At 36.6% G+C, this 25,825-nt stretch overlaps 1 protein-coding gene across 1 annotated transcript in view; it reads right to left on the bottom strand.

Moving 5' to 3' along the window:
• The window catches only part of LOC110445864 (nose resistant to fluoxetine protein 6-like), a gene marked incomplete at its 3' end in the record, with an annotated part of 36,264 nt that extends 14,453 nt beyond the window's left edge, over positions 1-21,811 (bottom strand). The window contains exons 1-8 of the mRNA XM_021490692.1: positions 21,128-21,811; positions 18,052-18,197; positions 16,278-16,377; positions 13,599-13,695; positions 4,604-4,779; positions 4,237-4,404; positions 3,805-3,898; positions 3,529-3,621 (exon numbers count right to left, since the gene is read on the bottom strand). Of these exons, the coding sequence (XP_021346367.1) occupies positions 3,529-3,621; positions 3,805-3,898; positions 4,237-4,404; positions 4,604-4,779; positions 13,599-13,695; positions 16,278-16,377; positions 18,052-18,197; positions 21,128-21,632 (1,379 nt within the window). The remainder of the gene's footprint in view (positions 1-3,528; positions 3,622-3,804; positions 3,899-4,236; positions 4,405-4,603; positions 4,780-13,598; positions 13,696-16,277; positions 16,378-18,051; positions 18,198-21,127) is intronic.
• Between the last annotated feature and the right edge of the window lie 4,014 nt (positions 21,812-25,825).

Consider the following 25,825-nt stretch of genomic DNA (forward strand, 5'->3'; position numbering starts at 1 on the left):
ACAATGAACAGTGGTTCACAACAATTCAACAGTGATTCACCACAATCCAACAGTGATTCACAACAATGAACAGTGATCCACAACAATGAACAGTGATTCACAACAATGATCAGTGATTCACAACAAAGAACATTGATTCAACAAAATAAACAGTGATTCACAACAATAAACAGTGATTCACAACAATGAACAGTGAATCACAACAATCCAACAGTGATTCACAACAATCCAACAGTAATTCACAACAAAGAACAGTGATTCACAGCAATGAACAGTGATTCACAACAATGAACAGTGGTTCACAACAATTCAACAGTGATTCACCACAATACAACAGTGATTCACAACAATGAACTGTGATTCACAACAATGAACAGTGATTCACAACAATCCAAAAGTGATTCACAACAATCCAACAGTAATTCACAACAAAGAACAGTGATTCACAGCAATGAACAGTGATTCACAACAATGAACAGTGGTTCACAACAATTCAACAGTGATTCACCACAATACAACAGTGATTCACAACAATGAACTGTGATTGACAACAAAAAACAGTGATTCACAACAATGAACAGTGATTCATAACAATGAACAGTCATTCACAACAATGAACAGTGATTGACAACAAAGAACATTGGTTCACAACAATGAACAGTGATTCATAACAATGAACAGTGATTCACAACAATGAACAGTGGTTCACAACAATTCAACAGAGATTCACCACAATCCAACAGTGATTCACAACAATGAACAGTACAATCCAACAGTGATTCACAACAATGAACTGTGATTGACAACAATGAACAGTGATTCATAACAATGAACAGTAATTCACAACAATGAACAGTGATTCACAACAATCAAACAGGGATTCACAACAAAGAACAGTGATTCACAACAATGAACAGGGATTCACAACAATGTACAGTGATTCACAACAATGAACAGTGATTCATAACAATGAACAGTAATTCACAACAATGAACAGTGATTCACAACAAAAAATTGTGATTCACAACAATCCAACAGTAATTCACAACAAAGAACAGTGATTCACAGCAATGAACAGTGATTCACAACAAAGAACAGTGATCAACAACAATGAACAGTGATTCACAACAATGAACACTGATTCACAATAATGAACAGTGATTCACAACAATGAACAGTGGTTCACAACAATTCAACAGTGATTCACCACAATACAACAGTGATTCACAACAATGAACTGTGATTGACAACAATGAACAGTGATTCATAACAATGAACAGTCATTCACAACAATGAACAGTGATTGACAACAAAGAACATTGGTTCACAACAATGAACAGTGATTCATAACAATGAACAGCAACAATGAACAGTGATTCACAACAATGAACAGGGATTCACAACAATGTACAGTGATTCACAACAATGAACAGTGATTCAAAACAATGAACAGTGATTCACAACAATGAACAGGGATTCACAACAATGTACAGTGATTCACAACAATGAACAGTGATTCAAAACAATGAACAGTGATTCACAACAATGAACACTGATTCACAACAATCCAACAGTGATTCACAACAAAGAACAGTGATTCGCAACACATAACAGTGATTTACAACAATGAACAGTGATTTACAACAAAGAACAGTGATTCACAACAATGAACAGTGGTTCACAACAATTCAACAGTGATTCACCACAATACAACAGTGATTCACAACAATGAACTGTGATTGACAACAATGAACAGTGATTCATAACAATGAACAGTGATTCACAACAATGAACAGTGATTGACAACAAAGAACATTGATTCACAACAATGAACAGTGATTCACAACAATGAACAGTGATTCACAACAATCCAACAGTGATTCACAACAATGAACAGTGATAGACAACAAAAAACAGTGATTCACAACAATAAACAGTGATTCACAACAAAGAACAGTAGTGAACAACAATGAACAGTGATTCACAACAATAAACAGTGATTCACAACAAAGAACAGTGATTCAAAACAATGAACAGTGATTCACAACAATGAACATTGATTCACAACAATGAACAGTGATTCACAACAATTCAACAGTAATTCACAACAAAGAACAGTGATTCACAACAATGAACAGTGATTCACAACAATCAACAGCGATTTACAACTAAGAACAGTGATTCGCAACACATAACAGTGATTTACAACAATGAACTGTGATTTACAACAAAGAACAGTGATTCACAACAATGAACTGTGATTAACAACAATGAACAGTGATTCACAACAATAAACAGTGATTCACAACAATCCAACAGTGATTCACAACAATGAACAGTGATTCACAACAAAGAACAGTGATTCACAAGAATCCAACAGTGATTCACAACATTGAACACTGATTCACAACAATGAACAGTGATTCACTACAAAGAACAGTTATTCACAACAATGAACCGTGATTCACAACAATGAACAGTGATTCACAACATTGAACAGTGATTCACAACAATGAACAGTGATTCACAACAAAGAACAGTGATTCACAAGAATCCAACAGTGATTCACAACATTGAACACTGATTCACAACAATGAACAGTGATTCACTACAAAGAACAGTTATTCACAACAATGAACCGTGATTCACAACAATGAACAGTGATTCACAACAATGATCAGTGATTCACAACAAAGAACATTGATTCAACAAAATAAACAGTGATTCACAACAATGAACAGTGATTCACATCATTGAACAGTGATTCACAACAATGAACAGTGATTCACAAAAAAGAACAGTTATTCAAAACAAAGAACAGTGATTCACAACAATAAACAGTTATTCGCAACAAAAAACCTTGATTCACAACAATGAACAGTGATTCACAACAATCCAACAGCGATTCACAACAATGAACAGTGATTCACAACAATGAACAGTAATTCACAAGAATCCAACAGTGATTCACAACAATGAACAATGATTCAAAACAATCGACACGGTGACAATATATACAGAACATGACCCAGTTGATACTGAACTCAATAAACATAGAAATAGAACATGAACCAGTTGAAACTGATCTCCAGAAACGGTGATAATAGAACCTGAACCAGTTTCTACTCACCTCCAGTAGCTGTAGAAATAGAACATGAATCAGTTGATACTCGTCTCCAGGGTGTTTTTTCTGAATAGTACATGAACCAGTTAATACTGACCTCCAGGAACGTAGATATAGAACATGAACCAGTTGATACTCACCTCCTGAAACGGTGGAAATAGAACATGAAGCAGTTGATACTCACCTCCAGAACCTATGGAAGTAGAACATGAACCAGTTGATACTTACCTCCTGAAACGGTGGAAATAGAACATGAACCAGTTGATACTCACCTCCAGAAACGGTGGAAATAGAACATGAAGCAGTTGATACTCACCTCCAGAACCTATGGAAGTAGATCATGAACCAGTTGATACTCACCTCCAGAAGCGGTGGAAGTAGAACATAAACCAGTTGATACTCACCTCCAGAAGCGGTGGAAATAGAACATGAACCAGTTGATACGCCCCTTCTCTCTCTTCATCTCCTTCATGAACAGGTAGGATACCAATAGTCCGCTGCAATGAAATACACTTGTCCATTAAACAAATACAAATACACCGATACAACAACCGTTTGTAATATCAATATACCGGTCTATCGATCGGTATTTGCATGTAAGTAAAAAGTATAATGTTTAGATGTCTTTCGTAGATGAATGTGTAAGGTAGAATGTAATTTCCGTATAATTACAGATGTACCTGAGAGTGAAGAATGAATCGACAGAGAGGAGACCATTGGCTAAAACCATCGAAGACCAGTTGCCTAAGAAGTCAGCAGTGAATACCGGGTTTTCTGAAATATAAGCAAGATAAAGGAATACTTTTATATATAGTATTTACAATAACAGTCAATTTACAGATACACCATAACGAAAAGAATAACATTATAAATCAACTTAGATATCGATATATCCTCACGTTACATAAAAAAATCATCACTCGACAGAAAATAAATTTATCACGTTACATATAGCAAAACATCATTACGTCACATAACAAGACATAACCACGCGATATAACAAATCATCAGCATGTATCAAAAGAAAATACCATCAGGTGACATTGCATGTCATATACAATCAACTATAGATCATTTAACATCGTTTTTTTCTATCGTCACACGTTACTTACGCATTTCTTGCATGCCGAAAGAAAACGAATGTCCTAGAACAACCCAGGAAATACTGAGGAATCGAATTCCATTGACGGCGCCAAGAGCGCCACCTGGCTGTCCTGTGCTCATCAACTTCCGGCCATTAGTGAACACAGAAAACGCCATGGCAAGTCTCGCTAACACGCCTACAAATAGGGAAACAACAGATGAACATCACAAAATATAATTACATCAGGAAAGGAATAATATAAAAATGTCATTTAAGAGTTCGAAAATACACCAATAAAGGTTTTCTGTTTCGTTTAAAAAGACGTGTAATTGTTTGTAAAACATATGTATGTTATCTCTGTTAAATTACCAGGACATGCGTGTCCCAATATATACCTGGTTGTTTGGGTTTTGAAGGTTTTTCTATGTCCCCGTTGACACGGTATTTACTCTCTACAGAAACATCTTTCTCGTACGGCACCGTCTCGTTAGACTGTTTCTGTCTTCGAGAGTAAACAACATCGAACAAGGTCGACAACACCATCAGGACAAGAAACACGCCACACACTGTACTGAAACAGATAAATGGCAAGTTAGCTGGTACAATATCCTGTAAATTAACGCTTTATTATTGACAAGTCTGTGTATATCTTACTTCAAACTATGTACGGGATCGGTGCAAAACACGGTCGTTTTACGGTCCATACCGATAAGCATGTTTTTTTTTGCTTGATGATACCTTTGGGTCAGACCTGCTACATTAAGAGAAATTGGGGTCGGTGACATGTTCCCAAGTTAAGGCCTACAGTACAGCTGATGATGTTGATGAAATATCAATAAAAGAGTGCATCATTATCATAAAATTTGGTTACAGTGATGTTTTTCTAATTATTTTCAATTTTGCTATACTTATGTTTCAATTACTTGAAATTACTACAAATTATTTCCACACACAATTTTTAACCAATGCTTGATAATTCTATTATACTTCAACATCCTCAAAGGCGTACTACCGAGTTCACCATATACAAAACTATTCTGTGTGGCAGATTTGTGACCCATTAAGCTTTTACATAACTTTAAATGAAACATCTCAATAGCCATAGCAGTATTGAAACCCCACACCTCGCTCCCATAACATAGAACTGGACTGACTAGTTTATCAAATAAATTACGCATGTGTTTATGACTCAGTCCAATACACTTTCTTGTCCACTTTTCCAACTGAAATAATGCCTTGGAGCCTTGTTCCGCTAACGTTTTTTGAGTTTCCGAAAAAGAGACTTTTGCCGTTAACATAACACGTAAGTAGGAGAATCTGCTAATAATCTCAATCTCCTGGCCACCTAGGGAACACTGTAAGGAGTCGCGGAACCTTCATCCTTTGAGAAACAATAACATTTGTTTTCACTACATTTACCTTCATTTCCCTCTTTCACAGTAGTCATACAAAATATCTAATCCCAACTGTGAACCAACAGCTGTTTCTGCAATAGTGGTTATATCATCTGCATAAAGCAGAAGAAAAACTTTAAGGAAGCTAATTAATAACTAACACCTTTAGCAATCAGTTAATTCTCCAGATCATGAACAAACATTGCACATAAAAATGGTGAAAGCTTTCACATTGCCTTACCCCTGTCACACAAGTAAACTCATCCGATACTTCACTATTAACTTTAACTCTAGACTTAACAGTGCTGTACATCGACTTGATAATATTAATCATATTTCCTCGGATGGCCAGCTTGATTAACTAACACTATAAGTTGTCCCTAATCACGTAGTCGTGCAAAATAATCGTCTATTTGAGTTGATAAAATGTGATATGATTATATGATTATCAGATCAGGAACAGCACTCTTACTATTTTTCAACTGTTTTAAAGCCTATTCAGCGTTTGAAGAATTTATTAACTTTTCCTGTCGAAAGATCGGATGGCCGAACGAACCCCGCCATGGAGTAAGTTCGGACAAGAGAATCAGCTATGACGTCATAAATCATGCAACGTCAGATTTTCCAACCAATTTTACGACATTTTATGTGTTGCATTGGGCAAACTTGCCCCGGTATCATGGATCTAAATTGATATTTAAAAATATTCTTATAGCACAGCAATGTGATAGCAAGTGCTTGGTTTAACTTTTATGTATATCATTTGAAGCTGTCAGTGTGTTACACATTTGGCGGTAAAAAAGGAGCAATTCCGTTTACAGAAAGTTCGCATTACTAGAAAGAAGCGAGATCATGATTGTCTTCCTACCCTCTCAAAAGTATCTTTCTCCTGTTTAGTAATTTTACATTAGAATTTTCCTCGACATTTCTTCGTGTGAATGCCCAGCCAACTTAACTGCTAAGATCCTTAATTTGTAAATATTGGCTAAAAATCAAAAATATCAGGGGTGGCCGAACTTACCCCGGTTTCCCGAATGTAGATTTCTTTGTATCATAGATAATTAATAAAAATGTATTCATAATATATATCTTTTGCATCAATGACGCCATTTTCTTCCAGTCAAAGCTCCAGGAGATTTATGTTCGTGTGCGAAACTTATATAGTGGGTTGTTAGAAGCAGCGGATAGCGCGCTCGTCTTCACCGAAATGTCCGGATTCAAACCCGGTCACCTGCCCGACCACGCGGGTTTTCTTCTGTTGCTCCGGTTTTCCCCCACATTAAGAATTTAAAAAATCCTCTGCGTGCTTCCGTCGGAGCACAAAAAAATATGATTGAGATAAGTTGGGGAAAAACTGTTTGGTAATTGCTCTAGAAAAAAGTTCATATTACATATTTGTCGACAATTCTAAATTAATTCTTAAAGATATTAATTGAAAAAAATTAAATAAAACAGAGATATTTGTTATACAATGTAATTTGATGTCACCAAGATTGTCGTTACATCGATATTTAGTCTCAATTCCTATTCCATCCTGAAACACCGGGTTGAATTTCAAATTTTGTTACAGTCACCGAGATTTGACAGGTAAGGTAGCCAAATAAAATTAAACAGTTTCTATCTGTCACTAGCTATATATCGGCACGCGTTGCTAAAAAAAGGCGTTAAATTCGGGTTGGTAGTTTTGAAAACAATTGTTGATTTCGACGAAAATGCAATATCAGTTGGGTTTTTTGTATGAGTGGTGATGCATAAAAGTTATTTTAAGACTATAACAAGACTTCAATTTTTTTTGATTATTTCGTTCATATTCTCAACAATTTGAAATCAGAAACTGTTGTGATTTTAGGTGTTAAAAAATGAATGTTCAAGTAGATCTTTTGGTTTCATGCCGGTTTTTTTTCAAGATATCTCCAGGTAGAAATATTAATAGAACCTTGATGACAAAGAGGATCTTAAAAAAATATCAGCTTTTTCACTCTGTGACAAAAAAACAGAAATAAATCATAGTACTTGAAGTACTGAAGGAGACGTAAGTCAGATATTTGGACATGGGAAATAATAGCGAATGGTGAAATTTGAAATAAAGCAATTATAGATGCCAACACGATTATTGATATGCATTCAACTTATTTTTAAACTTAGAACTACTAACCATCAAAGTTACCCGCTTATCAAACACTGGAACTTCGAATGATGTTCAACTGGAACTGTCGCCAAATATCCCCCGCTCCCCCATCCAGTCTGATTCCACTTTGGCCCAAACACGTGTTAATAAATACGAGTATCACTCATTCAATAGGGCGAATTGGAAAAAAGCGCGCGACAGCCATGCAGATTGTTGCGCGTAGTTTACAACAGGAGATTTAAAGTCCACTCTTCGAAGATAATCGTATGCTTTGTGCTTGACTGTTATGAGAACTATTTTTCTTGTAGTGTAACCGTTGTCCTCATCCGTAACTACTATTTCGCAGTTGTCTCCCTTTCAACAGTATTTTTTTATAATTTGATAAATGTTCAAAAATTTATGCAGGGGAATATAGTATAAAGATTATAAAGTCAATGTTAGTAATGTTATTGAAAAAAGTGTAAACTGAAATGTTAACAACATTATCAGGATATTTGAATAAGTTAGTATGTCTTACATATACTATGAACGAAGTGCTAAAAAAGTGTTCTCCCTAGCATTTCAGTAACGGAGGTTACATTTGTACCAACAGACGTCGCAAATTCCGTACTTCCGCTGGAAAGAAATGACTGAGGTCACGTCCGATAGGTGATCGTTATAAACGCCTCCGTAATAAAACCCCTAAAGCAACGACAAAGTGATACTGTAAATTCCGGTTATTTTTCGTCCTTCCGGAAATAACCGATGAAGGCCGATGGAGTATGACGTGTTTGTGACGTCATAATACGATATTCTGTGAACAAAGTTACATGCATGTTAGCATCACGTTTTTTGCGACGGACATTTTTCACTCAGAATGTATATTAGTTTTTAATCAAAAACAAGAAATACAGCGAAGCTGCTGTAAACCAGATCTTTAGAGGAAAAACACATACTATTCTTCGAATTTTAATGGCATTAATTTTAACGTTTAGCATATTCTGTTCACGTTCAATATACTTACATGCTGAACTATTGTTACTCAATGATTTTTTAAGGCACGAAAATGTACATTTTTAACTGCATGTTAAATGTCAACAATTTGGTAATAACGTCATATTCTGAGAGAGAAGATACAGCACATGGAATACAAAACAATATCATTTCATTGATACCTGTCGTAATTTTTACAAAGATTTCATTTGATAATGCACTTTTAAATAAACTATGAACTGTCTCCTTGGTTAAAGTATCAATCATAGCCCCTTTTTAATTGAATTTTACATCAAATGCTAATATCTAGTGGAGGATACTTGTCAAAGAAATTATTACCTCTCGAGTCTTCTACGAAGACACACTCCACCCTACCGGTTTTCTGGTGGTTACTACATCTTTGTTTTGAACGCGAGAAAACAATTACTTGCCAACACCCCTTTTGCACGTCGCTGACACGATATACAACCTACACAATTAGTGAAAATTTAATAAAATTAAACAGTAAAAATGGACCATTACTGCACCACTTCGACTTTACCGCGATAGGAATTTAAAGATTTTCCGACCATGCGCAGAAACAAATACGAAACTATGCTTAAATGAGATTACGGAGGTGCAATGTGCCACATTCCAATGTGTAACAAGGGGAAGCAACTCTGTTAACGCTCGAGCGCCTTCAGCGTCAATGAGCTACGCGCTTACATTATGACAGACATACCATAATGCAGATAGGTATGATAGACATAATGGAAAAAGGTATGATAGACATAATGGAGATAGGTATGACAGACGTAATGAAGATAGGTATGATAGACATCATGGAGAGACAGGTATGATAGACATAATGGAGATAGGTATGATAGACATAATGGAGAGATAGGTATGATAGACATAATGGGTATAGGTATGATAGACATCTTGGAGAGATAGGTATGATAGACATAATGTAGAGATAGGTATGATAGAGATAATGGATATAGGTATGATAGACATCATGGAGAGATATGTATGATAGACATCATGGAGATAAGTATGCTAGACATAATGGAGAGATAGGTATGATCGACATAATGGAGATAGGTATGATAGACATACTGGCGATAGGTATGATAGACATAATGGAGATATGTATGATAGACATCATGGAGAGATAGGTATGATAGACATAATGTAGAGATAGGTATGATAGACATAATGTAGAGATAGGTATGATAGAGATAATGGATATAGGTATGATTGACATCATGGAGAGATAGGTATGATAGACATCATGGAGATAAGTATGATAGACATAATGGAGAGATAGGTATGATAGAGATAATGGATATAGGTATGATAGACATCATGGAGAGATAGGTATGATAGACATCATGGAGATAAGTATGATAGACATAATGGAGAGATAGGTATGATCGACATAATGGAGATAGGTATGATAGACATCATGGAGATAGGTATGATAGACATCATGGAGATAGGCATGATAGACATCATGGAGAGATAGGTATGATAGACATAATGGAGAGATAGGTATGATAGACATAATGGAGATAGGTATGATAGACATAATGGAGATAGGTATGATAGACATAATGGAGATAGGTATGATAGACATAATGGAGATAGGTATGATAGACATAATGGAGATAGGTATGATAGACATAATGGAGATAGGTATGATAGACATAATGGAGATAGGTATGATAGACATAATGGAGATAGGTATGATAGACATAATGGAGATAGGTATGATAGACATAATGGAGATAGGTATGATAGACATAATGGAGAGATAGGTATGATAGACATAATGGAGATAGGTATGATAGACATAATGGAGATAGGTATGATAGACATAATGGAGATAGGTATGATAGACATAATGGAGATAGGTATGATAGACATAATGGAGATAGGTATGATAGACATAATGGAGATAGGTATGATAGACATAATGGAGATAGGTATGATAGACATAATGGAGATAGGTATGATAGACATAATGGAGATAGGTATGATAGACATAATGGAGATAGGTATGATAGACATAATGGAGATAGGTATGATAGACATAATGGAGATAGGTATGATAGACATAATGGAGATAGGTATGATAGACATAATGGAGATAGGTATGATAGACATAATGGAGATAGGTATGATAGACATAATGGAGATAGGTATGATAGACATAATGGAGATAGGTATGATAGACATAATGGAGATAGGTATGATAGACATAATGGAGATAGGTATGATAGACATAATGGAGATAGGTATGATAGACATAATGGAGATAGGTATGATAGACATAATGGAGATAGGTATGATAGACATAATGGAGATAGGTATGATAGACATAATGGAGATAGGTATGATAGACATAATGGAGATAGGTATGATAGACATAATGGAGATAGGTATGATAGACATAATGGAGATAGGTATGATAGACATAATGGAGATAGGTATGATAGACATAATGGAGAGATAGGTATGATAGACATAATGGAGATAGGTATGATAGACATAATGGAGATAGGTATGATAGACATAATGGAGATAGGTATGATAGACATAATGGAGATAGGTATGATAGACATAATGGAGATAGGTATGATAGACATAATGGAGATAGGTATGATAGACATAATGGAGATAGGTATGATAGACATAATGGAGATAGGTATGATAGACATAATGGAGAGATAGGTATGATAGACATAATGGAGATAGGTATGATAGACATAATGGAGATAGGTATGATAGACATAATGGAGATAGGTATGATAGACATAATGGAGATAGGTATGATAGACATAATGGAGATAGGTATGATAGACATAATGGAGATAGGTATGATAGACATAATGGAGATAGGTATGATAGACATAATGGAGATAGGTATGATAGACATAATGGAGATAGGTATGATAGACATAATGGAGATAGGTATGATAGACATAATGGAGATAGGTATGATAGACATAATGGAGAGATAGGTATGATAGACATAATGGAGATAGGTATGATAGACATAATGGAGATAGGTATGATAGACATAATGGAGATAGGTATGATAGACATAATGGAGATAGGTATGATAGACATAATGGAGATAGGTATGATAGACATAATGGAGATAGGTATGATAGACATAATGGAGATAGGTATGATAGACATAATGGAGATAGGTATGATAGACATAATGGAGATAGGTATGATAGACATAATGGAGATAGGTATGATAGACATAATGGAGATAGGTATGATAGACATAATGGAGATAGGTATGATAGACATAATGGAGAGATAGGTATGATAGACATAATGGAGATAGGTATGATAGACATAATGGAGAGATAGGTATGATAGACATAATGGAGAGATAGGTATGATAGACATAATGGAGATAGGTATGATAGACATAATGGAGATAGGTATGATAGACATAATGGAGATAGGTATGATAGACATAATGGAGATAGGTATGATAGACATAATGGAGATAGGTATGATAGACATAATGGAGATAGGTATGATAGACATAATGGAGATAGGTATGATAGACATAATGGAGATAGGTATGATAGACATAATGGAGATAGGTATGATAGACATAATGGAGATAGGTATGATAGACATAATGGAGAGATAGGTATGATAGACATAATGGAGAGATAGGTATGATAGACATAATGGAGATAGGTATGATAGACATAATGGAGATAGGTATGATAGACATAATGGAGATAGGTATGATAGACATAATGGAGATAGGTATGATAGACATAATGGAGATAGGTATGATAGACATAATGGAGATAGGTATGATAGACATAATGGAGATAGGTATGATAGACATAATGGAGATAGGTATGATAGACATAATGGAGATAGGTATGATAGACATAATGGAGATAGGTATGATAGACATAATGGAGATAGGTATGATAGACATAATGGAGAGATAGGTATGATAGACATAATGGAGATAGGTATGATAGACATAATGGAGATAGGTATGATAGACATAATGGAGAGATAGGTATGATAGACATAATGGAGAGATAGGTATGATAGACATGATGGAGATAGGTATGATGAAATAATGGAGATAGGTATGATAGACATAATGGGGAGATAGGTATGATAGATATGATGGAGAGATAGGTATGATAGACATAATGGAGAGATAGGTATGATAGACATAATGGAGATAGGTATGATAGACATAATGGAGAGATGGGTATGATAGACATGATGGAGATAGGTATGATGAAACAATGGAGATAGGTATGATAGACATAATGGGGAGATAGGTATGATAGATATGATGGAGAGATAGGTATCATAATGGAGAGATAGGTATGATAGACATAATGGATAGATAGGTATGATAGACATCATGGAGATAGGTATGATAGAAATCATGGAGAGATAGGTATGATAGACATAATGGAGAGATGGGTATGATAGACATGATGGAGATAGGTATGATGAAATAAAGGAGATAGGTATGATAGACATAATGGGGAGATAGATATGATAGACATGATGGAGATAGGTATGATAAACATAATGGAGATAGGTATGATAGACATAATGAAGATAGGCATGATAGACATAATGGAGATAGGTATGATAGACATAATGAAGATAGGCATGATAGACATAATGGAGATAGGTATGATAGGCATAATGGAGATAGGTATGATAGACATCATGGAGATAGGTATGATAGACATAATGGAGAGAAAGGTATGATAGACATAATGGAGAGATGGGTATGATAGATATTGTGGAGATAGGTATGATAGACATAATGGAGATAGATATGATAGACATAATGGAGATAGGTATGATAGACATAATGGAGATAGGTATACTTACAATCCGGCGATTCCGACGCCATCGTACTCTTGGGGTTCTGTACAATCGACCTTGGTTGTTTTAAGTTTGGTCTGTCCAAGTGGTACTAATCCTAACACTGTAACACAGATTGAGGTTTTTTGAATAATACTGATATAATGACGTGTTAAGACTACAAAACTAGTGTTTGGAAAAAGAATTTTGATAGAGAAAGGAATAAAAAAACCGGTAACTATTGAAAATAAAATTGTAGGCACATCTCTACAAAGTGTTCTGTTTATTTTCATAACATGACCAGGGTATCGTATGTTGTTGTGAGTGGCTATACTGGCGATTAGAATATGAAATTTGGTTTATATTAACAAACATACTATGCTTATATGTTTAGAAACATTGTATTTACTCTGTGACCTGAACCGGCGACGTGTCATTCTGAAGTGGACTGACCAATCGGAAAGAAGCTTTCAAAAGTCGGCCATTTGGCCCGCCCATACTGGCGAGCGCTCGATCTGTATGTTGACGAGGCGGAAGTTACTAAAGTTTATACGACACATTTGGATTAATATTGACCAAATTCTTACATTTCCATGGCAGTATGCATACCAATCTGTACCTATCGGAAAAATCGATGATTATTTGTATAGATTTGTGAAGAGTAATAAATGTTTACTTTTTACTATTTAATTCATTCAACAAATACATTTCATCGGTCGTTTCTGTTCTGTTGCCTGCTGTAGGGAATATCAGCGGGATTTTGCTTGACGCCATATTGTTTTTGTTAGAAACGGGGCGTGGATTAAGTGCGATTGGAGGAGCTTAATACGATTGATCATGATTCTATCTCAGATTAGAACATGGTCCGTATCCAAACCAAACACGCGTTGCAAACAGATCGTGTTAGAATGTACTATACAATTAACACCTAGTGTATACTGAATACCGATCTATTATATGATATAATGTACATTAAGAATACCATAATCAAAATTATAGTACATTATACAATACAATAGATCGGTATCCAGTATACATACCGATCCATTGTATGGTATGATGTATTATAAAATTACCACCCTAGAGTACACTGAATATCGATCTATCGTATGGTATAATGTACTATAAAATTACCACCCTAGTGTATACTGAATACCGATCTATCGTATGGTATAATGTACTATACAATTACCACCCTAGTGTATACTGAATACCGATCTATTGTATGGTATAATGTACTATAAAATTACCACCCTAGTGTATACTGAATACCGATCTATCGTATGGTATAATGTACTATAAAATTACCACCCTAGTGTATACTGAATACCGATCTATTGTATGGTATAATGTACTATAAAATTACCACCCTAGTGTATATAGAATACCGATCTATTGTATGGTATAATGTACTATAAAATTACCACCCTAGTGTATATAGAATACCGATCTATTGTATGGTATAATGTACTATAAAATTACCACCCTAGTGTATATAGAATACCGATCTATTGTATGGTATAATGTACTATAAAATTACCACCCTAGTGTATATAGAATACCGATCTATTGTATGGTATAATGTACTATAAAATTACCACCCTAGTGTATATAGAATACCGATCTATTGTATGGTATAATGTACTATAAAATTACCACCCTAGTGTATATAGAATACCGATCTATTGTATGGTATAATGTACTATAAAATTACCACCCTAGTGTATATAGAATACCGATCTATTGTATGGTATAATGTACTATAAAATTACCACCCTAGTGTATATAGAATACCGATCTATTGTATGGTATAATGTACTATAAAATTACCACCCTAGTGTATATAGAATACCGATCTATTGTATGGTATAATGTACTATAAAATTACCACCCTAGTGTATATAGAATACCGATCTATTGTATGGTATAATGTACTATAAAATTACCACCCTAGTGTATATAGAATACCGATCTATTGTATGGTATAATGTACTATAAAATTACCACCCTAGTGTATATAGAATACCGATCTATTGTATGGTATAATGTACTATAAAATTACCACCCTAGTGTATATAGAATACCGATGTATCGTATGGTATAATGTACTATAAAATTACCACCCTAGTGTATATAGAATACCGATCTATTGTATGGTATAATGTACTATAAAATTACCACCCTAGTGTATATAGAATACCGATCTATTGTATGGTTTAATGTACTATACAATTACCACCCTAGTGTATATAGAATACCGATCTATCGTATGGTATAATGTACTATAAAATTACCACCCTAGTGTATATAGAATACTGATCTATTGTATGGTATAATGTACTATAAAATTACCACCCTAGTGTATATAGAATACCGATCTATTGTATGGTATAATGTACTTTAAAATTACCAGCGTAATGTATACTGATCGGGATTGATTGATCAATATTACGGAATGAAAATAATCCGGAAGGCTCGTATGAAATTAGGTACATGTACACTTTATATATTATACTCCATTTTACAGGTGTTATAATACTGTCTTTGTGTAAAATACAGTTAAAATATTAGCGATTTTTTGTATAATAAAGTGATGTTATATTGTTTTGGAGTAAAATGTAGTAAGATATTACTGTCTTTGTATAAAATACAGTCATATAAATTATATCTGTGTGTGATATAAAGTAGTATATTAATTCTACTTACGTGTATTAACTACCACCTGCACGTCTAATGGAGCACAGCTATCAGGCATACATATCCCCATTTGTACATTGAATCCTCCTGGCATTGGAACCATTCCTCCCTGGTAGTCAAAAGTAGGTCAATTGAAATAAGAATATATGAGAAAGTCAGAGGACGGGGTGGATGTATTGAGATATTCATATGAGAGTCAGAGGACGGGATGGCTGTGTTAAGATATACAGGTGAGAGTTAAAGAACGGGGTGGCTGTATTGAGATATACAGATGAGAGTCAGAGAACTGGGTGGCTGTATTGAGATATACAGATGAGAGTCAGAGGAAGGGATGGCTGTATTGAGATATACAGGTGAGAGTCAGAGGACAAGGTGGCTGTATTGAGATATACAGGTGAGAGTCAGAGGACAAGGTGGCTGTATTTAGATATACAGGTGAGTGATAGAAGACGGGATGGCTGTATTGAGATATACAGGTGAGAGTCTGAGGACAAGGTGGTTGTATTGAGATATACAGGTGAGAGTCAGAGGACAATGTGTCTGTATTGAGATATACAGGTGAGGGTCAGCGGACGGGATGGCTGCATTGAGATATACAGGTGAGAGTCAGAGGAAAAGGTGTCTGAATTGAGATATACAGGTGAAAGTCAGAGGACGGGATGGCTGTATTGAGATATACAGGTGAGAGTCAGAGGACAAGGTGAGATATTGAGATATACAGGTGAGATTTAGAGGACGGAATGGCTGTATTAATAAAACAGGTGAGAGTCAGAGGACGGGGCGGCTGTATTGAGATATACAGGTGAGGGTCAGAGGACGGGGTGTCTATATTGAGATATACAGGTGAGAGTCAGAGGACAAGGTGCCTGTATTTAGATATACAGATTAGAGACAGAAGACGGGATGGCTGTATTGAGATATACAAGTGAGAGTCAGAGGACAAGGTGAGGTATTAAGATATACAGGTGAGAGTTAGAGGACGGGATGGCTGTATTAATAAAACAGGTGAGAGTCAGAGGACGGGGTGTCTATATTGAGGTATACAGGTGAGAGTCAGAGGACAATGTGGCTGTATTGTGATATACAGGTGAAAGTCAGAGGACGGGATGACTGTATTGAGATATACAGGTGAGAGTCAGAGGATGGGGTGGCTGTATTGAGATATACAGGTGAGAGTCAGAGGACGGGGTGACTGTATTGAGATATACAGGTGAGAGTCAGAGGACAATGTGCCTGTATTTAGATATACAGGTGAGAGTCAGAGGGGGGATGGCTGTATTGAGAGATATATAAGAAAGTCAGAGGAAGGGTTTGCTGTATTGAGATATACAGGTAAGGGTCAGAGGACAGGATGGATGTATTGAGATATACAGTTGATAGTCAGAGGACGGGGTGGCTGTATTGAGATATACAGGTGAGAGTCAGAGGAAGGGATGGCTGTATTGACAGATATATAAGAAAGTCAGAGGAAGGGGTTGCTGTATTGAGATATACAGGTGAGAGTCAGAGGACAGGTTGGCTGTATTTAGATATACAGGTTAGAGACAGAAGACGGGATGGCTGTATTGAGATAAACAGGTGAGAGACAGAGGACAGGTTGGCTGTATTTAGATATACAGGTGAGAGTCAGAGGACGGGGTGGCTTTATTGAGATATACAGGTGAGAGACAGAGGACAGGGTGGTGTATTGAGATATATATGTATGGGCGGGTATGGAGTGTTTGTATATTTTTTACAAAACATACTGCGATCTGTTAATGTAGCCGAATTCCCATTAACTTACCAATATTGGTGTAAGTGGTATTGTCGCCTTGCAATATTTTCCACCAAACGTTCCGGCCTGCACAGCTAAACACTCATCATAGGAGCCAGTCCACAAGATGTTTCCATCTAGAATTCCTGATGGAATTTTGCCGGCTGCGTCAATTACTGCAATCAAATAGCTATTTAACATTTCGCCAACATAACAAATCTACATGTTATATGTGAAATTATACAATGTGATGGAGAAAATGTCTTTATATCATCGTCGTCTGATCATGCTTCTGTGTCATTGTTATCGTCTGCTTCGGTAACTTGGATCTTAGGTGTAGTGTCTCTTCCTCATATTTATAGGGGCGCTGAATAAGGAAACTTTATATAAGCGGGGAATCTCGAGCACGTGAGATGTTTCATTCCTCCGTTATGTGTTTCAAAATAAGTTAATCAAAGAGACGAGTTGCTTTATAGAAATATAAAAGTCTTTATTGTGGTTATAATTATTCCACTTAGAGGGTACCGTTAGTGTCAGTTTTGGCAAGGGTACCGTTAGTGTCAGGACAGGTAAGGGTACCGTTAGGGTCAATACGTGCAAGGGTACCTTTAGGGTCAGTCCAGGCAAGGGTACCGCTAGGGTCAGTACAGGCACGGGTACCGTTAGTGTCAGGACAGGTAAGGGTACCGTTAGGGTCAGTATAGGCAAGGGTACCGTTAGCGTTAGTACGTGCAAGGGGACCGTTAGGGTCAGTACATGCAAGGGTACCGTTATGGTAAGTACGCGGAAGGATACATTTAGGGTCAGTACAGGCACGGGTACCGTTAGTGTCAGGACAGGCAAGGGGACCGTTAGTGTCAGGACAGGCAAGGATACCGTCAGTGTCAGTACAGGCAAGCGTACAGTTAGTGACAGTAAAGGTAAGGATACCGTTAGTGTCAGGACAGGCAAGGGGACCGTTAGTGTCAGTACTGGCAAGGGTACCGTTAGGGTCAATACGTGCAAGGATCCCTTTAGGGTCAGTACAACCAGTGTTTCCGTTAGGGTCAGTACCGGCAAGGGTACCGTTAGGGTCAATACGTGCAAGGGTACCTTTAGGGTCAGTACAGGCAAGGGCACAGCTAGTGACAGTACAGGTAAGGGTCCCGTTAGTGTCAGTTTTGGCATGGGTACCGTTAGTGTCAGGACAGGCAAGGATACCGTTAGTGTCAGTACAGGCAAGGATGCCGTTAGTGTCAGTACAGGCAAGGATACCGTTAGTGTCAGTACAGGCAAGGGTACAGTTAGTGACAGTACAGGTAAGGATACCGTTAGTGTCAGTACAGGCAAGGATACCGTTAGTGTCAGTACAGGCAAGGGTACCGTTAGTGTCAGTACAGGTAAGGGTACCGTTAGTGTCAGTACAGGTAAGGGTACCGTTAGTGTAAGTACAGGTAAGGGTACCGTTCGGGTTAGATATATGATCATACTTATTGTTATTGGTTAAAAATGATATTGGGAAAGGATATCTTTTTGACAATTGTTTTCAGGGGAGGTATATTAAGGAATGTGTGAAGGAAACAGAGAAGAAGCTGTAGATATGTTGAATTGTAATCTGACAAAAACAACAGCACTACAACCTGTAGCCACTTTCTTCGAAATTGAACATGATTTACCAGGCCTTACTACGTAACTGTACATGTGAGATTACTGGTCACAGTTGATTTGGTAAAGCTAGTTCCAAATGTTATGTAAATTTGAACTGCTCACGGACAAACTCACAACAAATGGTTATAAAGATGCAGGTTTGTGAAAACTATGGTCAAGTTGTATAGTCGCCATCAAATTCACACCGGAAAGCAGGTTATTTTCCTCTGTAGTATGAAAATCGATTCCGTAAGTGTCCTTTGTTGTCACTTTCCCATTTTTCACTTTAAGAAAGTGACATTACTTTGATTTGGCCTAGATTTACATGACAGATAGTGTTGATGAAGCTAAAGACGCTTACCCTTTTGGAACGCTTGGTCGTATCCTTCCTGTGTTTGTTGAAGCTCTCTATTAAATTTTTTTCTTTGTTCATTTGAGGATCTATTTCATTATAAGCAATATAGCTTTCAAAACAGATTCTTTAATACGTAATTGTATGCCTTACTATTACGAATGTTAATATAAGTAATTAGTCTCGTCTGATTTTAATCTCAACTACATGTAATGGTTTTTATCTCATCAAGCCTTTTCTCAGTTACTGCCGACGTGAATATCATTATACATTCATGGATTGTGAGAGTATTTCTGATCATTGCTCTGCTTATTGCCTAAATATTGCCACTAATAAAATTAAACAATTCTTGTTCTGATTCTAAAGTGTTTGCCACGGTTTTTCCATCAGGAGACTGAACTATTTCGAAATCAGAATCTATTTCGCAACAGCCTCGTTATGAGATATAACCGGTGTGACAGCGGTCACAATCGGGAACGTTGAGGCCTCCGAAAGGGGACTGTAGTAGTAAAGTGATTTGTATTTGCTAGCTCGGCTTCGTAACCGATGCTGTATTATGTAGGGTTTCCTATAATTAACTTATGCTACCTGAACTGTAGGTATTTTACTTGAAGATCGCAGAACATATAACTTTTAACCAGAAGTACTTAAAAAAGGAAGATGTACAAAAATATTGATATTGCTATTTTGGTTTAATTTTTGTGGTTTTAGGTGTGCTTATTAACTATTTCTAATTTTTTTTGGAGGAAGAAGTACATAGAAACTATGGACAATTGGACTTCAGTCAGGAAAACTACTTACGACTGGTGTTGGTAAGTGATAAAAGTTTAGGTCGCTGGTTAACTAGAGAGAGACATCTCCATAGGTATCACCGACAATCTTAACGTCGTTATCTTCTGCAAGTATTTCACACCCAAACAGAATAAAAGTATCACACTGAATAACTCACTTCAGAAAGAGTTCAGATTGCAATGCGAAGAATTGTGATAAAAGTTTTGAAAAATCGCTGACAAAAAAGCAAGCAACTGTTTCATGATGCATGCATATATTACAATAATAAAATAATATCTATATAAAGGAGTGCATTAAAAACCACAAATTATGTTTTATTCATTAACAAGGACTTACTTTTCATCGCCCATTGTTCCCTTTGAGTGAGTTCCGATACTAGATGTTGTAGGTGGCTGAAACACTGGGGTGAAATTTGTTGTTCCAATTGTCCAGTGACATTCTGTATTGTGTTTGAGATGTTCCCGATCATCCCCACGTACTGAGAAATACCTTGAAGGTTACCACTGCTGGAACCAGGTCTGAGGAACTGGAGGAGTTTTTGTAGATTTTGGGGAGTCATGACCGAGATGGGTAGCGACACATTGTTAGATTTTATGAAAGTGCCGATTTGGTCCTGAACCATTTTGACAGTTTTTGGATTCTGAACAAAGTTCATTAAATCTTGCCAATATTTCGGAAGTTGGTTTCCTGTCGTTGTTGGGGCATTGCTACCACTGTTGGTATGGTTTACCACCGGAACTGGTCCAATGGTGGGACCGGAAGTGGTGTTTTCAGTACGTGCTATGTCTACCAGCAATGCAACGTGCACAATTAAAATAACGAATGTTTTACAAATACTCATTTTTGTTTGGAAGCTTTCAGAAAAAAATCCAGTCTGTTAAAACGGTAATGTTTCCAGTAAATCTAACACGGCCGTGGAAGCCGTGTGATATGTGTGGTCCAAGTAGAGATGTGAATTCCGTGTTTCGTTTCACATCTAACATGGACAACTTACATCAGCACAATGACCCTTAATGTGTGAACCAAGGTTTAGGTTAATGACTGAGTTATTCGGAACATTCCCACTACAAAAGGTCGGTAAAGTCGTGAAGTTCCGAATGTAGATATGGGTGGACAACACAGGAATGGGTTGATTACACACTCGTGGTGTTATTTGTACGATATGAGATAAGTTTATCTGTACCTAAATGTGTCATGTCCTTAAATATACCGTCGGCTACTCGGTGCGGACAGTATTGTCAATAGTTACAAGCGGGGTAGGTTAGTATGATATGTCTTTTATTAATGCATCCCAAATCACTTAAACTATACACCATTACAATGGAATTTGTTTAAAATCCTTATCAACGGTTTAGTTTGATGGTGAAAGTAACTTATCGCTATGTATAATTCTTTATTACTACCTCCCGATTACACTATATATTTCACTGTCATCGTACGGAAATTTTACCCAAATTGTACCTAACAATAATGTATCCTAGCTGTTAACGTTTTTCAAGTACTAACATGAGACCATCTAAGCACGTACCCTTTTTTTCGTATTAAGGGTTTCATTAAGGATTGTAAATCCTTTTAATCTCATGTTTTAAATCATAATATTGAAAATGACTGTCAAAATTGAATAGACTAATTTAAATTAAACCAGATGAAAGCAAATCCTGATAAATACCAGGCCATTTGTATAGGGAAACGTTCGTTTTAAACTTTGAAGCTCATATCTCAGAAATGTTTAGGAAAGCCTCAAAGCAATTGTCCATTTTAAAGCAAACTTGGAGTTCTTTAACCAAACAAGGTAGACTTGTAATTTATAATTCTTTGATTGTTTCAAATCTTAACTACTGTCCTTTAGTCTGGCACTCTTGTTCCATGAAGAGTGTCAGCAAGTTAGAAAAGATACAAGAAAGAGCTTTAAGGTTTATACATAATGATCACAACTCATCCTTCAGACACTTGCTCAGTATTACCAACAGCTAATAGGCTACATGTAAGGCGCCTGAAGGATATGGGTTGTGATTTTTTTTTATAAATTATAAACAAAATGTCACCTGAATATAATAATAACCTTATAAAAATTAAGATGTCTTATTATGATTTCAGGAAAGAAAATACTGCAGAGGTGCCCAGGTCAACACTGTGAAGTATGGACAACAAGCTTTTGAGGCCGCCCAGGTTTGGATGACTTCCGAAAAGTTGAAAACTTAAAAGAATTTGGGAGCCTGAAGTTGGTTCCTAGTTCCTAGTTCCGTTTAACATAATCGGAACTGGAAACCAGACCCTAGTTCCGTTTAAAACTGAAAAAATGCTATCAATGGAACTTGGACCAACGTACTAGTTCTGTTTCAGAAAAACATCATAACCAGCCTGTTATAATCCAATGGGAACTCCAGTTACGTTTTATCCTAAATGGAACTAGGAACTAACTTCAGGCTCCAAAAGAATTTAGGAGGCTGGTCCTGCAAAATCTATAAAGAGTGATACTTCATATTGTGCCCTGGTTACCTCTATTACTTGAGAATTGTTGAAATCACAATTGTTTGGTGTTCTTCGCGAATTCGGCTGTTGGCGGTCCTCGTCGGATTGACTGCCTTTAGCGTACACATTCTGCCGATATCGAAGACCGATTCAGTCGGATTTGCAGACGATCAGAAAACTACTTGGAAAAGTGTATTTCATAACAAAAAATAGTAGATTTATCCGTATATAAGATTGAATCTTTTCTGAAACTTATTGTTGTGAAAACAACATCATTATATTCCAATTAACGTTACCTGTTCTGCCCATGCCAAGTGACCGTGTCAGCGCGCAGATCGCCCCGTATTCGAGGTGTCGGTCAACGCTAACGCTATATTTGCGACATGCTTTCTTATTAATTCCATGTGTTGGCATGGCTACCTGAACAGCATGTATGTATTTACACCTGGTAATTGTTTACCATTTTGATTGTCAGATGGAAATATGTCCCTTGTAGCTTGGTCAATGATTTATCGGAAAATGATCATGGGTGACTTTCATGTCATTCTGACATATTTCTAGTTCATATATTTATTTTATCAAAAGTGTCATGTTCCGGGGGCCTTTGTAGGCAGGAGACTCCCACTCACTTAGAAACCTGGTATATGGTGCTTTCTTTTTCTGTGATAATTATTACTGCTTTTTATTAATACATGTGAGTATCTCCCTTTACTTGTAATAGAATGTGTTCTAGTTATTTTACATATGTTTGTCGCAATAGTAACTCTAACAAGAGTTCCGCGAAGTGGTACATGATACGCCCGTCAGATGTCGAATGAGCTGTTTGCCAAAAAGGGCCATAAGTGCATAAAGTTATTGGGCAGAAATTGTGTTCCGACAATTCTACAAAAGACTGTAAGTCCGTAAATTATGGCTGAAGTTTGAAATGAATCCATTCAAAATACTCAAGTTATTGAGCGGAGAGTGTCTCTCAATTCTATAAAGGACCATAACTCCCTTAATAACAGGCGTATATATATTGGTTATCGAACTTTTGCAAGCTTTCAGAGAACAATTTATTCAAAATGTCTCAAGTTATTGAGCGGAAACTGTTACGGCAATTCTACTCCGTAAATAACTTACAAATAATTTTGGTTATCGAACTTGCCCAAATTTTCATGGCAATGAACCTTCCTACCAAGTTTGTAATGAATCCATTCAAAATACTCAAGTTATTGAGCGGAAACTGTTACGGCAATTCTACTCCGTAAATAACTGACAAATAATTTTGGTTATCGAACTTGCCCAAATTTTCATGGCAATGAACCTTCCTACCAAGTTTGTAATGAATCCATTCAAAATTTCTCAAGTTATTGAGCGGAGAGTGTGTCTCAATTCTATAAAGGTCCATAACTCCCTTAATAACAGGCGTATATATATTGGTTATCGAACTTTTGCAAGCTTTCATAGAACAATCTATTCAAAATGGCTCAAGTTATTGAGCGGAAACTGTTACGGCAATTCTACTCCGTAAATAACTGACAAATAATTTTGGTTATCGAACTTGCCCAAATTTTCATGGCAATGAACCTTCCTACCAAGTTTGTAATGAATCCATTCAAAATACTCAAGTTATTGAGCGGAAACTAATGTGTGCCCGCCCGCCCGCGTGAAAACATAAAAAGGCGAGAGTGATCTGCCCTTGATGGGGAATGGCTGGATTTTTTGAAGGCTCCGAATATTCAAAGATTTTCGACTCTGTATGGCCAATATTCGCCCTTTTTCGTAGTTTTTTTGTCCAAGACGTGATCAACAACACTTCCGATGACTTGGTTTGTGTTACAGTAGCTCATTTTCGGATTTTGAGACTTTGAGAGGCATTTGCTTCCCAACTGTGAGATCAACTCACCACGTACACGTACGACATGTTAGCTACGTCCCACCAGTTACAGAGACCAATGTCTCTACACTTCAACCATAAATTCCTGCTAGGGATCAATCACGAAGATGTCATAAAAGGACTGGAAACAGTGATTAAGAAAGAATGTGTGAAATCTATCCAGATTACTGAAAAAATGTGTGTTGTGTCTATAGCGGACAGTGAGACAAAAAACAAACTCCTAGTAGACGGGTTGGAACTGAAAGGCCAGTCAGTGAAACTGTTCGAAGTTGAAAGGACTATTACGAATGTAACCATCAAAGACATTCTCTACGAAATGTCCGACAGTGCTGCGGGCTCCTACATTTCCAAATACGGACAGGTTGTAAATGGGAGTATCAAACGCGGAGTTATACGGGGGACGTCCATAGAAAACGGCACAAGGTACGTACAACTCATTAAATGCCAACAATCCCTCCCGCTAACAACAAGCTTTGGCAGATTTGATGTGAGAATGTTCGCAGATAACAACAGAACTCAATGCTTTAGATGTGGAGACACTAGTCATCCGTCATATAGATGCCTCAACATAACCTCTTTGTCAAACGTAAAACAATGTTACAGATGTCATTCAACTGACCATTTGATTCGTGACTGTGATAAGGAGGTCAGAAGCTGTTACTATTGTGGTGAAACAGGTCATT

This window comes from Mizuhopecten yessoensis, unplaced genomic scaffold, assembly GCF_002113885.1.
Source record: "Mizuhopecten yessoensis strain PY_sf001 unplaced genomic scaffold, ASM211388v2 scaffold2395, whole genome shotgun sequence".
NCBI lineage: Eukaryota > Metazoa > Mollusca > Bivalvia > Pectinida > Pectinidae > Mizuhopecten > Mizuhopecten yessoensis.